At 41.2% G+C, this 18,037-nt stretch overlaps 1 protein-coding gene across 2 annotated transcripts in view; it reads right to left on the reverse strand.

Annotated features, from left to right (window-relative positions):
* Nucleotides 1–534: 534 nt before the first annotated feature.
* Nucleotides 535–18,037, reverse strand: part of txnrd3 (thioredoxin reductase 3) — a 63,329-nt gene continuing 45,826 nt past the window's right edge. For both annotated transcript variants that reach the window (XM_072581781.1, XM_072581780.1), the window contains 5 exons: nucleotides 10,673–10,829; nucleotides 10,010–10,117; nucleotides 3,348–3,443; nucleotides 2,716–2,850; nucleotides 535–2,043 (listed from right to left, as the gene is read on the reverse strand). In XM_072581781.1, the coding sequence (XP_072437882.1) occupies nucleotides 1,978–2,043; nucleotides 2,716–2,850; nucleotides 3,348–3,443; nucleotides 10,010–10,117; nucleotides 10,673–10,829 (562 nt within the window). In that variant the 3' untranslated portion in view covers nucleotides 535–1,977. The remainder of the gene's footprint in view (nucleotides 2,044–2,715; nucleotides 2,851–3,347; nucleotides 3,444–10,009; nucleotides 10,118–10,672; nucleotides 10,830–18,037) is intronic.

Here is an 18,037-nt window from a genome sequence, read left to right on the forward strand (position 1 = left end):
TTTACAATACCAACCAAATCTTGCTGTCTGAACAGAAGGATATTTCTTGGCCCTCCATATGCAGAGACACAAACAACGTACTGTAGTTACCTCCAATCCCGGAAGTATCAACAGTGACTGCTCTATAAATTCCATGACAGGACAGGAACTCCAATATCAGTGCTCTTTCAAGTCACCTTTTTTAATATTGAGGCAGTGGTTGTGATCAATTAGCCATTTTGAGTGCACCTCATCAATCAGATACCTAACAAAACAAATCCCCCACTCAGTTCCGTCAAGGTATGCGGTTGTCAGGATGGCAGAGGAGACACTTCAACAATGTCTCAAAGCTTCGCTGAAAAGAAATACCAGTATCCTCCCAACTCTTAGGAAGCTCTTGTCCCAAGAATGCCCAAACTGGAGATGAAGAAGCTGACCACTGAGCATGACCAACACCAAGATGCCATTAGAAGGAGCACAAATCCAGCATTGGAATACTTGGGCATTCTCAATCTTAAGAGCTTGCCGATGAAGAAGACACCCTCAGGCACACTGTTTTGAGTTCTACACAGGTATTTTTTATTAAATGCATTTTGGATAACAAACTTTGTTCACAATGGAATTGTTCAAGTTAGTGCTGCTCAGAGGCTGAATACAATCAAATGTGACTGCAAGTTCTAGTCAGATGGGCAATGATAAAACAGATGCAAAATAATCCCATTTAAACAGCAAACACTGCATGGTTGCTTCCAAACAAACAATATAAAGGCACAAATTGTGACAGTACGTGTATCCAAACTAGACTTGTTTAAGTGCTCCAAAATTTTTAAAAAGGGTGAAGAGCAAGAGGAATAAACAATGAGGAAGTGATGCTGGATAAACACACGCCATTTCACATGAAAGTACAGGAATGCGGTGCTCTGAACTTTCTACCAGTTAGAACTCCTTTTAAAAAAAAACATGCTTTCAACATCTTTGGACTGACAGTCCAGCGCTCATTCAGAAGGCCAGACACACAAGACAAAAAAAGTTTTAAATTATTACATTTTCCCACTTTATGAAAATTCCCAAGCCCAATGTAGCAACATATATTTTGATTAAAAGTTACGTGTGGAGAAAAAAAGTTTACCGATCCACCAATGTTCACTCATTTCCTTTTGTAAAAACTGAACAGCCCCACCATATCAAGTTTGGTCAGCAGTGGTTGCTTACTCAGTTAACAGAATAAGTTTAGAAAATAAGGGAGAGGATAGCAAAGTGTGGACAGTTACACATAAGGCAATTCCTCCAAACAGAAAAACATTTAGGCCTATGCTTCCTGAAACATAATCTGTGTGGTTTTTTTTGGTGAAAAAGGTTTAAGATTGATATTGTATAGAATTTAAATATGAATCAAATGTGACATGCTTCTTGACAGAAAAGTTCTTGATTTTGTTTTAAACCTTACCAACAGAGTACAATGATGCTAGTTACCTACAATGTACAGAGAAAAAGATTCATCTCACCTCCATCAGCAGCCCAACATACATTTAAGAAACAAGGTATAGTAAATATTACAAGATGAGACTTCAAACTATTCCACAAGACTGAAGCCTCACCAATAAAAGGAAGCGCAGTCATCTTATTGGACAAAGAAGTTCCAGACCTTGCTTGTTAGTCTTCAGTCATGGCCCACCTCAAATCAGGTTCTGGGCCAAAACTTCAAGGAGGCACTATTTTTCTTCAATGCCCTTCCAAGCAGGTTTGGGTCAAAGTTTAAAGTTGAGGTTTACCCCCACTGTTGATCTGCATGCCCCATGCATACTGATCCTCTGCTGTCACAGGTATTGAGTAAAACTCAAGGTGTTGCACAATTCGGTGTTGCTTCAAGGCAGCTTTGTTGTTTTAAAAAATATATATTCCTGTTTTACCTGAGAGGACAAAGACACAGGTTTAGTCAACCACAAAGCTAAAAGGTGCATGTAGAGGGCAGCAGCATTCCAACAGCAGGGTTTAACCTCAGCAACCTCCTTTTTTGGAAATGTCTATACCGGAGCGTTTTGTTATTTCCATGGTGGTGAACACCTGCAACCAAAACAATGAAAAAGAGAAATTAATAACTGCAGGAAGAGGAGTGGGAGAGAAGATAAATAACTTTATTCAAGATCAATGTTCCATCACAGGAATGAGGTGCAAGTCACTACAAGATATAAAGTATTTCCAGTAAAGTAACCCTACTGAATGATCTCTAACGCATGCACCAACACCTTGATCTTTCACACAAACATATTATTACGAAGACATTCAGGGCTTGATGACAAATGGCACCATGCATCATCGCTGAACATAAATTTGAATGTTGCATGGTCATCCCTTAAGTTAGTGCTGATGAGTTCTGCTAACGCAGTTGGACTCAGTGCCACTTGGTTGGAAATGTGGACTAATTGAAAGCCATCTAGAGACTCTGCTTGGAGAAAGTGAAGCATAGGAATGTCTAGTGATGATAGGGCCAAGTTATGTTGATGCTTCTTCTCTCAAGATCAAAAATAAAATAGTCCAGTGAAAAAGAAGTAGGCTGAAGAAGGTATAGCACTTGTAAAACTAGAGAAGGGAAAATAAACAGGGAAGTGCAAGCCACAAAGGGATCACATACTTCCAATTCACTTTTCTTTGTAACACAATAGCTAATATGGATTTTAAAATAGAAAGGAGAGTTAGAGGACGGTGAATGATAAAGGACAAAAATCGAAGTCTTACTTCTGCATTGGTTGGATGTATGCCAATGACACTGTTCAGCTGATCTTTGGTCATGCCACATTTCATTGCTGCACCAAACCCTTGAGTGATTTCCCCAGCATTCGGACCAAGCACATGGAATCCCACCACTCGATACTAGAACAGAAGGAAAGATATTTTAACAGAGCTGAAAATAGATTTGTTAAGTTCACAATTTTATCCAAGGTTTCTTTTTAAAACTGAGATTACTTGTAATGTTTCTTACGACATTACCAAAGAAACCGGAGGTGGTATAAGTCTTTGGCTCCTAAAGCCTGCTCTGCCATTCACTAAGATCACATCTGAGTTAATGGCAGCTTTAACTCCATTTTCATGACCTCCCAAATCCTTGGCTCCTTTGTATATCAACTCAACTTTTAATATAATCAGTGACCCTGCTTTCTGGGTAGAGAACTGAAAAGACAAATGATCCTCAGAGAAAATTGAAATTTCAGCTTTAAAAGGAGACCCTTATTTTATAAGGGTCTCTAAGTTTTGTTTCTCCCACAAGGGGAAACGTTTGCTCAGCTACCTTCAAGTGCTTAAAGTAAATATTATACAGCAACATTTCTATAAATTCAGGAGAAAATATTTGGCAAACAAAGATGACTTACATGATCCAGTTTTGCACATATCACTTTGCCATAGCAGCCATTCTTATCCCTTCCTGGTACTGTCCATTCCAGTGGCCAGAACATGCTGTGATACACCTGAAACGTACAAGATGGATATTCAGCGTAAACTTCATGAATAAAAACTTCCAATTCAGAACAATTACACTACAAATGGTTTTCTTTTAAAAGTTGAAGTATTCTTAGAAATAAGGGTAGTCATTCAGCAGCATGGACAACTTCAATGATGACACTTATTTAAAGTGTCCAAGGTGCTGCTCACTGATATAGTTTACTATTACCACATCTTTCAAACTATAACAAAGTTTGCCAAAAACTCTGAGAATGCACTCTTATATACCAATACAGAAGTGTAGACTGGAAGATCGCTGTTGTAACCCCCTTGTTCAAGAAAGGATCAAGACAAAAAATGGAAAATTATAAGCCAATTAGCCTAACCTCGGTTGTTGGCAAAAATTTTGAATCCATCGTTAAGGATGAGGTTTCTAAATTCTTGGAAGAGCAGGGATGGATTAGAACAAGTCAACATGGATTTAGTAAGGGGAGGTCGTGCCTGACAAACCTGTTAGAATTCTTTGAAGAGGTGACAAGTAGGTTAGACCAGGGAAACCCAGTGGATGTGGTCTATCTAGACTTCCAAAAGGCCTTTGATAAGGTGCCACACGGGAGGCTGCTGAATAAGGTGAGGGTCCATGGTGTTCGAGGGGAGCTACTGGCATGGATTGAGGATTGGCTGTCTGACAGAAGGCAGAGAGTTGGGATAAAAGGTTCTTTTTCAGAATGGCAGCCGGTGACAAGCGGTGTCCCGCAGGGTTCAGTGTTGGGGCCGCAGCTGTTCACATTATATATTAATGATCTGGATGAAGGGGGGGGCATTCTAGCGAGGTTTGCCGATGATACAAAGTTACGTGGACAGGCAGGTAGTACTGAGGAAGTGGGGAGGCTGCAGAAGGATCTAGACAGTTTGGGAGAGTGGTCCAGGAAATGGCCGATGAAATTCAACGGCAGCAAATGTGAGGTCTTGTACGTTGGAAAAAAGAATACAAGCATGAACTACTTTCTAAACGGTGAGAAAATTCATAAAACCAAAGTACAAAGGGATCTGGGAGTGCTAGTCAAGGATTCTCTAATGGTAAACATGCAGGTTGAATCCGTGATTAAGAAAGCGAATGCAATGTTGTCATTTATCTCAAGAGGGTTGGAATATAAAAGCACCGTTGTGCTACTGAGACTTTATAAAGCTCTGGTTAGGCCCCATTTGGAGTACTGTGTCCAGTTTTGGTCCCCACACCTCAGGAAGGACATACTGGCACTGGAGCGTGTCCAGTGGAGATTCACACGGATGATCCCTGGAATGGTAGGTCTAACATATGAGTAATGGCTGAGGATCCTGGGATTGTATTCATTGGCGTTTAGAAGATTAAGGGGAGATCTAATAGAAACTTACAAGATAATACATGGCTTGGAAAGGGTGGACGCTAAGAAATTGTTTCCATTAGGCGAGGAAACTAGGACCCATGGGCACAGCCTTAGAATTAGAGGGGGTCAATTCAGAACAGAAACGCGGAGACATTTCTTCAGCCAAAGAGTGGTGGGCCTGTGGAATTCATTGCCACGGAGTGTAGTGGAGGCCAGGACACTAAATGGCTTCAAGGCAGAGATTGATAAATTCTTGATGTCACAAGGAATTAAGGGCTACGGGGAGAATGCTGGTAAGTGGAGTTGAAATGCCCATCAGCCATGATTAAATGGCGGGGTGGACTTGATGGGCCGAATGGCCTTACTTCCACTCCTATGTCTTATGGACCTTGCTTAGTCATGTTGTAATTTTACCCACAACATTGCAATACTCTGACTGCTCTTAGTAACGTAAGTATAAAGATAGTTTCTACATGCTCTCTTCACTACTTCCATCACTTGATGCATACTATCAGGACGCTGTCACTTCAAACACAGCAGCTTCCTCCAGCTCAGCACTGATAAAATAATGAGGGTCTTTGATGCTCAACATAAACTCTAGTCTCTTGCTGCTGACTTTAACACCTCCATCAATGCAAATCAAATTGGGAAAAGATTTTGAGTAAGATTTACTTCTAAAAATCTTCCTCTAATTTATTTTATGGTATTGCCACTCATGCCTTCTCCAAGCTTCTTTTGTCCATGACGCTGTCAACTTTTCACAAAATTAACCCTAATCTCCAGACAGTTGAACATAAACTGTCCCCCTGGTTCTGTCAAAACTCCTTTCCAAGGTACCATACTCATCTCTATCTTTCTAAAAATCTCCAATAATTGCAAAGAATTATTCTTTGAACCGGAAATCTCTCCCTGCCCTTTCTGCCATCTGTGGTCTTCCAATGCAGTCAGTCTCTCTTGGTCATTCCCATCTTCTGTTCTGCATCAGCAAACTACTTGTGCGATATTCAATCATGGATGAATTGCAGTTTCCTCCAGGTAAACATAATGAAGATCAAAGCAACAGTGCCTTAAGTTCAGTACCCTCCCCCACCCCCCACCCCACCCCCCCCAGCCATACTGGGGCAAGCAGAGCACTAAAACTGTGCAAATATTCCAAAACTAAACCAGATTTTATTCCAGAATCACTCCAACACAAAGATCATTACTTACACCTCCAATTTCACTCTGCCACATAATCCTCGGTGCCAAGCAATATCTTCCATTGCTCACTGGCAAAAAATGGTTACCTTTGAGAAACTGACAATGCACTCAACACAAAATACTCAATCCCCAACTTTCTCTCATAAAATTAACCCTTCTGCCCTCCCTTCAGAAAACTATTGCCTAAACCAAAACCCTTATGGCTCAGATTTTTAACCCACCCAAATTCTTTGTCTCCAAAAATTGTAATGTGCAAACAAGAATGAGCACTTAGTTACAGGAAGCTTTGCAACACTCATGTCCTTGCCTGTAGGTCTAGCCCAGTACTTAAACTGAAACCTTCTTTGCCAGAATGACAACATTCAGACTTGCATATAATTTGAACTACACCAGGCTAGAGAGACTGAAATAAAAAGAACAAATTAACTAATTTGCCATTTCACCAAATTTTCAAAAGCTGTTCCAACACAACTGCAGAACAGGCAGCTATTTAACATTCCTGATGAAGGGCTCATGCCTGAATTCTGCTGCTCCTTGGATGCTGCCTGACTTGCTGTACTTTTCCATCACCACACTTTTCAACTGCTATTGAAAAGAAATGGTCAAAGTTCAGGTCCTGGTTTTACCTCCTTAGGGAGAGGCAGCACATAACAAACAAATTCTTTAGCAGAAATGGGGAAGTCAGAAGAAAGTATGGAGTACTGAAGTGTTATCAAACATACAAAATTGCCAAGAATGTCCCTGTCAAAATTCTCAGGGTTACAGACTTAATTTAGCACTGGTCAACTTTTTAAACAATCATTTAAGGAGTGCTGATTCCAAGCATAGCAGGAGATATAGGCATGTCTTTAATTTACACAACGTTTGGTAGCTGTCAAGAAAACCTTTTAAAATGTATGTTTCCCTTTTTCACACAATAATCTTCATATTTAATTGATGTCAACCTATTTTAGGAGGGAAATTATCTATCTGCATTATATTAATACCTTCACAGTGAAAACTGGAGTATATAAAGTTCAGAAGAGGGAGGTCAACAGAATAAATTTAACTAGGAGAAAGTGAGGACTGCTGATGCTGGGCATCAGAGCTTAAAAATGTGTTGCTGGAAAAGCGCAGCAGGTCAGGCAGCATCAAAGGAGAAGGAGAATCGACGTTTCGGGCATTCCTGAAGGGCTTATGCCCGAAACTTCAATTCTCCTTCTCCTTTGATGCTGCCTGACCTGCTGCGCTTTTCCAGCAACACATTTTTAAGAAGAAATTTAAGTCAGCACCATACAGGAGTTCCAAACATATAACAGGCAACATTTCAACCCCACCTAAAACCGTATCCCTCATAGGAGTCTAAATCACAAGTCTCATCAGCTTATTCAACCAACAGGAACATAACAACTGAATATCTACTTGCTTTCAGTTTGCATCCATTTATCAATTGGAATCACTGGACAGTCCAAAGTTCAGCAATACAGACAAAGCGACCGGACATCATGTCACTGATTCTCCCTGATAGACCTTCATAACGCATGTTTTGCTAATACCAGTGTTCAACTTAACAGTAGATCAGAATAATTAAACGTTTAAGGTCTACTAACAATAGCACAACTGTTCGGAACACATTGTCACAGGAGCAAAAGGTGCGAAGTCAAATGTCATACCATGTGAAGAAAACATTTAAGCTTGAGGCAGTTGTAAAGAGAGAAACAGAGTTAACATTGATTCCAGTATGACGACTTCTGAAGTTCCATTAACCGTTTCTCTCTCAACAGATGCTGACAGACCCAAGTTTCTCCAGCATTCTGTTTGTTTCAGAGGACGTATAAGACCAGGGAAAATTGAACAGTTGGGAAGAGAACTGCCAAGCCCCAGCATGTAACTGACTGCTTGAAAAATAGCTCTCTTAAAAAGTACCTTTTCAATCAGTAACCTGTGACACAGAAATTCCGAAGACGACGACGACACAGGAAAAATTGAAAGCTGTGTGGTTTTGAGATAAGAAATGTTGTTTTGTAAATCTTAATTGGGAGTTTTATTGGACTAGTATTACAGAAGGGAAAGTATAAGATAGGCTAGAGGAAGGAGTTGTACATAGTTGTTAGTTAGTTATTCTTTGTTATACTTGAAGAAAAAAAGTTGTTAATTTCTACTTTAAATAGTTCCTAGCCACTCAAATCTTTACAGATTACTGCATGGGATAAATCTTTTCTGTGTTGCTGGCTTTAAATTAAGCAGGAGGGCTTACCCCGTTTCGTAACACCATACAGGACATGGTTAAGCCACTTTTGGAATATTGTGTTCAGTTTGGTCTCCCTGCTATTGGAAGGCTGTTGTGAAACTTGAAATGTTCAGAAAAGGTTTACAAGGATGTTGTCAGGGTTGGTGTGTTTGAGCTATAGGAAGAGGCTGAATAGGCTTGGGCTGTTTCCCCTGGGATGTCAGAGGCTAGGGTGCGACCTTATAGGGATTTTTAAAATCATGGGGGCATGGATAGGGTGAATAGACAAGATGTTTTCTCCAGGGTGGGGGAGTCCAAAACTAGGGGGCTTAGGTTTAAGGTGTGAGGGAAAAGATTTAAAAGGGACCTAAGGGGTAACTTTTTCACACAGAGGGTGGTGCGTGTATGAAGAAGTGGTGGAGGCTGGTACAATTGCAACATTTAAAAGACATCTAGATGGGTACATGAATAGGAAAGATTTAGAGGGATATGGGCCAAATACTGGAAAATGGAACTAGATTAAGTTTGGATATCTGGTTGGCACGGACAAGTTGGACTGAAGCGTCTGTTTCTGTGCTCTACATCTCTATAGCTCTAATATTTGATGATCTGGCCTTGAAACTCCCTGAAATGCCAGACCATCATGAAATGCCTCAGCGATTGCTCACATTCCAAAATTCCACCCTTTGTTCCGGATTGTTCCTGGATACTAGAAACTGCATTCGGACACTCCAGCTTTCCCCATACAACTAACTTCACTTATCCAGTGCTGTCCTGTTTTGTAAAATGTCATTGGCTTTTAAGATTGTCAATATACTCAATTCAAATGGGTGGCACGGTGGCACAGTGGTTAGCACTGCTGCCTCACAGCGTCAAAGACCTGGGTTCAATTCCTGCCTCAGGCAACTGTCTGTGTGGAGTTTGCACATTCTCCCCGTGTCTGCACGGGTTTCCTCTGGGTGCTTCGGTTTCCTCCCACAGTCCAAAAATGCGCAGGTTAGGTGAATTGGCCATGATAAATTGCCCGTAGTGTTAGGTGAAGGGGGAAATGGGTTTGGGTGAGTTGCTCTTCAGAGGGTCGGTGTGGACTTGTTGGGCTGAAGGGCCTGTTTCCACACTGTAAGTAATCTAATCTCTAACATCTGTAGTATTTTACTTTCACTTACCCTTGAGGTTTTGTATAAAGAAATATTATAATACATTGAGTGATCATATTCATAGCTCTGTTTTATTGGAAACCGACTGGTCAGTTGAACCTCTATGCCCCAATCCCAGGATTTGATCAACCAAAGCAAATTTAGGTTGAACACATTATAGCCATAATTTCAAACAGAATGAAAGGGTGGGATGAGAATTCTAAGACAGCCAGTTTCATGTTCTGGACAAACTCAGCATGCCATCTTGCTTTAGTACTCCAGGTGCAACTGACATTTACCATACATGTAAAAGAGATGTCAGTTTTGGTCACGCTTTAGACAAAAACACATGAGTGTGAGGTCATTCAGTGACCAACTACTTTTATAAACAGTCAAAGTTAATACACTGGCATAGACAGAAGTAAGCTATGCTTCATATTTGAAGAACAAAGAAATTAAAGTTCTATTAGGCACAAGTAAGTTCAAGAACTAATGATTACATCAGCTTACACAATAGTCAATGGCATCCAAAGTACAGAATCTGAAGCTGCCAATGATCAGCTTTTAACAAACAAATAACTGACACTTCAACAGCAAAGGCTCTTATGGGAGGAATAATTCCATTCAGCTTGCGATTTTTAAAATGTCTCCATTTAATTCAACACTAAACAAGTCCATACCTCTATATGTTCTTCTCCATAAAGTGCTATCGCATTTTCCTCAGACAATCCACAACATCCATACTCCAAAGGTGTAAAGACTGTTGTGCATACATTGACGTAGTCACACTGAAAAATAAATTACTATCAATAGAATTGACAGTACTTGCCAATATTTAAATGTGTTCAAGGTGAATGTTACAATATTCAAGTTACATCACTTGTTTATACCTGGATTATAAGGAAAATACAAATTGATAAACATATAATCATGCAAAATAGAAGCAGCTAAAAACACTTTTGACAACTATCTTAGGGAGTTATCAGGCTGGTGAGCACAGCCTGACCCACTTCATTTCACGTAAGGTCCAAACATTGGTACTTCCTACCAAGCATCATCTGATAACAGATCAGGAGCAAGAACCATGAATTGACACCTTCTTCCTCCTGAGAGTAGCCCTTATGACCGATAACTATGCCTTCAGATGTGTTCAGAATTTTCCAGCTTATTTGGCTTTCCCAAAAATGCCACTGGGACAGCCACTCAAAGCATGCAGGTTTTGTATATCTCACAAGGGAGTCAAGAGTAATGGAACACAAGCAGGAAAAACAGTGTAGGTCAGGTCAGGCACAATCTTAATGATGGTGTAACAGACTCAAGAGAATGAATGGCCTATTCCTTACCTTCACAGAAGAACTTGAATAGAGTCTGCGAGCTAGCAACTTCCCAGCCTGAATAGCAACAGGTGTGAGTTCTGGCTTGCCATCAATGACATCTCCTATACCAAAGATGTATGGTATGTTGCTCCTTTCTTCATTATCCACCAAGATTTTCCCATTTCTAATAATACATCAAAAGTAAACTATTGCAAAAAAAATCTTATTTCCAAGCTAGACAAAATTAAATATTTGAGCCAATAGCCTGCAATATGGTTTTATGACATTCCATTAACAAGAAGCAACCTTCTAGCTTTACTCATGTTAAAGTCCATTACAAATATTAGAACTTCAGCCATTTACAGCTTTGGAAAAAAAATTCTGGTGCTCATTGAATATAAAGGAGAATTTAGAGAGTGAATAATTAGCTTGTAAATCAAATGACCAACAAGTCCAACGAAATACGGTAGGTACTTAAAAAAGGCCACAGAGTCATGGAGTCTGCTTTGATAAAGTCGACAAAAATATTTCCAAGGAGATAAAATGGTACCACAGATACAGAACAAAATTAGAACAGAATTTTCATAAATATTCCAGATCAAATCATAAGATATGTTGACTAGTCATTGTTTTAAAGACTAAATTTCTCAGCTTCCAACCCACATCAGCATAATTACTGCGAATAAGGAATTCACATTGCTGTTCAATTGTAATGTGGTAAATGTTCAGAGTTTGCTGAAAACTCTAGGATAACCCTTCAAAAGGAAGAGGTCAAGCAGTCTTGAAATAACACCTGAAAGTCAGAAATAATGGAATTCCACTCTGCCTGGTTCAGACAAACTAAAATTTTTATATGAATGATGCAGCAGCACCAAGAATAAAAAAATTACTATTTGACAAGAGAAGCTCCAGCCCCAAACCTTCAGGTGCACTCAACATAGACTGAAATGTTTTGCAGCCAATATATTAAGATTGGTGATTAGATTGCACTTATAAGTAATTAATGTTAAATGCACCTTTATTTGCACTGGGTATAGATTATACTAAAATAACCTCCAAGGTAAAAAGCAGACAACAAAAACTACATTACTCCAAGTACAACAACCTAACCTAGCTTGAGGCACACTTTTCAACAATATTAACTGATCCATAAGCATCCTTTTTCTATAGGAAGAGGTACATACAGATGTCCAGACATCAGATACTCATGGGGCAAAGAACAATTTAACTACTTTTATTTCAAGCCATACACCACCCTTACTTGGAAGTATACCGTCATTCCTTTTATAGTACTAAGTCAAAATCCTAAAACTGTCCTAAAAGCACTGCTTCTTCTCACTCAGCCCTCCAACGCCTACTTTTCTTCAATGAAATTTGAATGCAGCTACATCAACAACCCTTGCACAAGAACTACAGCTGTCCAGCAAAATCTGAAACCAGGTGAGATTGCTTCATTTACTATACAGGATCAGTAGGCCATTCAGCCGATTGGCAAAATGACAGGGCAGATTCAGAGCGGCAAGGAGAGGAGGAGTGGTGAAGTGAGGGCTGCCGGGAAGGGTGAGTTTTCCCGCATTAAAAGGGACTTACCTCGCGAGTCGGGCCTCCATTTGCTGAGAGGTGCGAGGGAGGAGCGAAGGACTTCTGGGAAGACATATAATTGTGTGGTTGTGTTACCCAAAACACTACTCGGGTAGTGTCTCCCATCCATCCTCCTCTTACCAAAAAAAAAGTTTTGTGCACCAGATTGGTAAGGTAACGAGTTTATTTTTTATTCCTTATTTTTTCAACAATCTCTTTGGGAATTTAGAATTGTGGGAATGGAGGTGAGGGCAGTTGAATGTTCCTCCTGCAGAATGTGGGAGGTAAGGGTCACCACGAGTGTTCCTGCTGACTACATCTGCGGGAAGTGCACCCAACTCCAGCTCCTCGAAAACCGCATTAGGGAACTGCAGCAAGAGCTGGATGAACTTCGGATCAGTCGGGAGGCAGAGGGGGTTATTGAGAGGAGTTACAGGGAGGTAGTCACTCCTCAGGTACAAGAAAAAGGCAGATGGTTACAGTCAGGGGATGGAAAGGGAACCGGCAGGCAGTGCAGGGATCCCCTGTGGCCATTCCCCTCAACAATAAGTATACCATTTTGGACACTGTTGGGGGGGACGAATTACCAGGGAAAACCAGTGGGGTACAGGGCTCTGGCACAGAGTCTGTCCCTGCTGCTCAGAAGGGAAGGGGGAAGAGGAGCAGAGCAATTGTCATTGGGGACTCCATAGTTAGGGGGACAGATAGGAGATTCTGTGGGGACGAGAGACACTCACGGTTGGTGTGTTGCCTCCCAGGTGCCAGGGTTCGTGATGTCTCTGATAGTGTTTTTGGGATCCTTAAGGGGGAGGGGGAGCAGCTCCAAGTCATGGTCCACCAGGCTCCAACGACAGGTAGGAAGAGAGATGGGGATTTAAGGCAGAAATTCAGGGAGCTAGGATGAAAGCTGGTCTCTGGCTTGTTGCCCGTGCTAGTGAGGCGAGGAATAGGGAGAGAGAGGAGTTGAACACATGGCTACAGGGATAGTGAAGGAGGGAGGGTTTTGGATTCTTGGATAATTGGGGTTTTTCTGGGGTAGGTGGGACCTCTACAAGCAGGATGGTCTTCATCTGAACCAGAGGGGTACCAATATCCAAGGGGGGAAATTCGCTAAGGCTATTGGGGTGGGTTTAAACTAAGCTGAAAATGTGTTGCGAAAAAAGCGCAGCAGGTCAGGCAGCATCCAAGGAGCAGAAGAATCGATGTTTCGGGCATAAGCCCTTCTTCAGGAACGTCGAATGCCCAAAACGTCGATTCTCCTGCTCCTTGGATGCTGCCTGACCTGCTGCGCTTTTCCAGCAACACATTTTCAGCTCTGATCTCCAACATCTGCAGTCCTCACTTTCTCCTGGGTTTAAACTAATCCAACAGGGGGATGAGAACTAAAATTGTAGTTAGAGTATAGAAAAGGTTGACAGTAGGGAGGTCTAAAATCAAGTTTCAGGGACACAAGATGGCACCAGCAAGCAAGAATTTGGTTTGAAGTGTGTCTACTTCAACGCCAGGGAGCATCCAGAATAAGGTGGATGAACTTGCAGCATGAGTTGGTACCTGGGACTTCGATGTTGTGGCCATTTCGGAGACATGGATAGAGCAGGGACAGGAATGGTTGTTGCAGGTTCCAGGATTTAGATGTTTCAGTAAGAACAGAGAAGATGGTAAAAGAGGGACAAGTGTGGCATTGTTGGTCAAGGGCAGTATTGCAGTTGCAGAAAGGATATTAGGGGACTCATCAACTGAGGTAGTATGGGCTGAGGTTAGAAACAGGAAAGGAGAGGAAAAGATAGCAAAGATGAGGGTAATGGAGGAGGGTTGTTTTTCAGACTGGAGGCCTGTGACCAGTGGAGTTCCACAAGGATCGGTCCTGGGTCCTCTACTTTTTGTCATTTACATAAATAATTTGGATGCGAGCATAAGAGGTACAGTTAGCAAGTTTGCAGATGACACCAAAATTGGAGGTGTAGTGGACAGCAAAGAGGGTTACCTCAGATTACAACAGGATCTGGACCAGATGGGCCAATGGACTGAGAACTGGCAGATGGAGTTTAATTCAGATAAATGCGAGGTGCTGCATTTTGGGAAAGCAAATCTTAGCAGGTCTTATACACTTAATGGTAAGGTCCCAGGGAGTGTTGCTGAACAAAGAGACCTTGGCGTGCAAGTTCATAGCTCCTTGAAAGTGGAGTTGCAGGCAGATAGGATAGTAAAGGTGGTGTTTGGTATGCTTTCCTTTATTGGTCAGAGTATTGAGTACAGGAGTTGGGAGGTTATGTTGCGGCTGTACAGGGCATTGGTTAGGCCACTGTTGGAATATTGCGTGCAATTCTGGTCTCCTTCCTATCGGAAAGATGTTGTGAAACCTGAAAGGGTTCAGAAAAGATTTACAAGAATGTTGCCAGGTTGGAGGATCTGAGCTACAGGGAGAGGCTGAACAGGCTGGGGCTGTTTCCCCTGGAGCGTTGGAGGCTGAGGGGTGACCTTATAGAGGTTTACAAAATTACGAGGGACATGGATAGGATAAATAGACAAAGTCTTTTCCCTGGGGTCAGGGAATCCAGAACTAGAGAGCATAGGTTTAGGGTGAGGGGAGAAAGATATAAGAGAGACCCAAGGGGCAACTTTTTCACGCAGAGGGGGTACGCGTATGGAATGAGCTGCCAGAGGATGTGGTGGAGGCTGGTACAATTGCAACATTTAAGAGGCATTTGGATGGGTATATAAATAGGAAGGGTTTGGAGGGATATGGGCCGGGTGCTGGCAGGTGGGACTAGATTAAGTTGGCATATCTGGTTGGCATGGATGGGTTGGACCAAAGGGCCTGTTTCCATGCTGTATATCTCTATGACTCTATGATTCTCGATAGGAGTGAGAGAAACAGGGTAGTTGTCATGGGGGACTTCAACTTTCCAAATATTGACTGGGAACACTATAGTAGGAGTACTATAGATGGGTCAGTTTTGGTCCAGTGTGTGCAGGAGGGTTTCCTGACACAGTATGTAGACACTCCAACAAGGGGTGAAGCCACATTAGATTTGGTACAGGGTAATGAGCCCGGTCAGGTGTAGACTTGGAAGTAGGTGAGCACTTTGGTGATAGCCATCGCAATTCTGTTATGTTTACTTTAGTGATGGAAAGGGATAGGTGCATAGTTACAGCTGGGGGAAAGGCAATTACGATGCGATTAGGCAAGATTTAGGAAGCATAGGATGGGGAAGGAAACTGCAGGGGATGGGCACATTAGAAATGTGGAACTTATTCAAGGAAAGGGTGCAGAGGAGATTTACTAGGATGTTGCCTGGTATGAAGGGGATGTCTTACGAGGAAAGGTTGAGGGACTTGAGGCTATTTTAATTAGAGAGCAGAAGGTTGAGAAGTGACTTAATAGAGACATAAAAGATAATCAGAGGGTTAGATAGAGTGGACAGGGACAGCCCTTTTCCAAGTATGGTGATGGCGTGCACGAGGGGGCATAGCTTTAAATTGAGGGGTGACAGATATAGGACAGATGTCAGAGGTAGTTTGTTTACTCAGAGAGTAGTAAGGGTATGGAATGCTTTGCCTGCAACGGTAATAGATTCACCAACTTTAAATGCATTCAAGTCGTCATTGGACAAACATATGGACATACATGGAATAGTGTATGTTAGATGGGCTTCAGATTGGTATGACAGGTCGGCGCAACATCAAGGACTGAAGGGCCTGTACTGCTCTAGGTTCTATAACTGTGACTGATTAAACACTTCAGTGCCATTTAGTCACCTCATTACCATAACCCTGTATGATATTAACAATCAGAAATCTATCAAACTCTACCTTAAACATACTGAAAGACGGAGCTACTGCAGCACTCTGGTAGACAATACCATACGTTCATAACTGAGTGAAATAATTTCGCCTTATCTTGGACCTATATATTCCTCTTACATTTAAACTGTGCTTGCTATTAAAGATGCAAGGCCTCCCTGTAATGAAATCTCAATTAATTTTCATTAGCCTTCCTAATAAATTGCTGCACATGAGGCTAGCCTGAAGTGATTTATCAAAAGGGGCACTCATGGCCATTTGTTCATAGAATCATAGAGGTGTACAGCACGGAAACAGACCCTTCGGTCCAACTCGCCCATAGCCTTTACATCTATATTTTACAACCTCTGACCATTTAAGAAATTCTCTGCACACTTGCTTCTCTTATCAAAGTGGATAACCTCACATTTCTCCACAATATGTTCTATTTATTGCATTATTTCCTATTCACTAAGCCTGTTGAAATCCCGAGCCTTTTTACATTTTCGTCCAACGTTCGCACCTAAACTTTTTACCATTTGCACTTTTAGAAATATTATAGTTGATCATATTCAAATCATTGATACGTATTCTGAACAGCTAGGCCCAAATACTGATGCTTGCAGCACCCCACTAGTCACAGCCTGCCAACGAGATGACCCAGTTATTCCTACTGTCTTCTATTAACCAATCATGAACCTGTCAGTACATCATCTCCCATTAGACATCCTCCTGTGGGACTTCATTAAAAGCCTTTTGCAAATCTGAGTACAGTATGGCCATCTGCTCTCCTTATCAATTTTGTTACTAACATCTTCAAAAAAAAAACAATTTATCATTCACAATTTCCCATTCATAATGAAAATGCCTAATTAGATCACTATCAACCAGGTGTTAACTTAGCCTTTACAACAGATTTTAACATTTTCTCTACTGCCTATGTAAGGCTAACAAGCCTGTAGCTCCCTATTTTCGCATTTACTTTTTCCTTAAATAGTACAGTGACATTTGCTTCTTCAATTCCATAGGAATCATTCTATAATCTGTACAATTTTGGAAGACAATCACCCAATCTATCAATTAGCTCTAAAGCTGCCTCCTTTCACTATCAGGTTTTGGGGATTCATTAACTTTCAGCCCCAGTAATTTCTCCAGTACAACTTTCTTTTAATGATGCTTTTGCCACAATAAATTATCCTGGGATCCACATTCATTTTAACCAATCATTTCCTCTTCACATCCCTATTGAAACTTTTAGTCTGTACTTGGGCTTGGTTGCAAGATTGCATTCATATTTTATGGTTTCAGTTTCTTATTTCTCTTTTGGTCTATTTTATAAACTTCCCAAGCTTCATAATTAGTGGTCCTTCTGGCAACTTTATAGGCCTTTTCTTTTAATCTTAGGTAAGCCTGTGCTTCCTTAGTTAGCTGACCTTTAATTTTGAGTGTATGCACTTTGAAGCAGCGTGTTGTTGCTGTAAACCACCCAAGATTATGTATCCTTTGTGTGCAGTCAGTTTTCAATCTAGTTTCCCAATCCACTTCAGCGACTTTATGCCTTATACCTTTTTAATTTCCCTTATTCAAATTCAAATTATAAACGAGTTTTGAGAAGATTTGTAGCTCAGGTTGAGGTTCTGGATGTAGGTTTGCTCGCTGAACTGAAAGGTTTGTTTTCAGATATTTCACCATACTAGGTAACATCATCAGTGAGTCTCCGGTGAAGCGCTGGTGTTATGTCCCACTTTCTATTCATGTGTTTAGGTTTCCTTGGGTTGGCGATGTTGACGTCATTTCCTGTTCTTTTTCTCAGAGGGTAGTAGATGGGGTTCAAGTCAATGTATTTGTTGATAGAGTTCTGGTTGGAATGCCATGCATCTATGAATTCTTGTGTATGTCTGTTTGGCTTGTCCTAAGATGGATGTGTTGTCCCAAAGTGGTGCCCTTCCTGATCTATATGCAAGGACACAAGCGATAGTGGCTAGTGATGTTCATGCATTCTGGTGGCTAGTTTTCTGCCTGTTTGTC

The sequence above is a fragment of the Chiloscyllium punctatum genome, chromosome 12 (genome assembly GCF_047496795.1).
Source record: "Chiloscyllium punctatum isolate Juve2018m chromosome 12, sChiPun1.3, whole genome shotgun sequence".
Classification (NCBI taxonomy): Eukaryota; Metazoa; Chordata; class Chondrichthyes; order Orectolobiformes; family Hemiscylliidae; genus Chiloscyllium; species Chiloscyllium punctatum.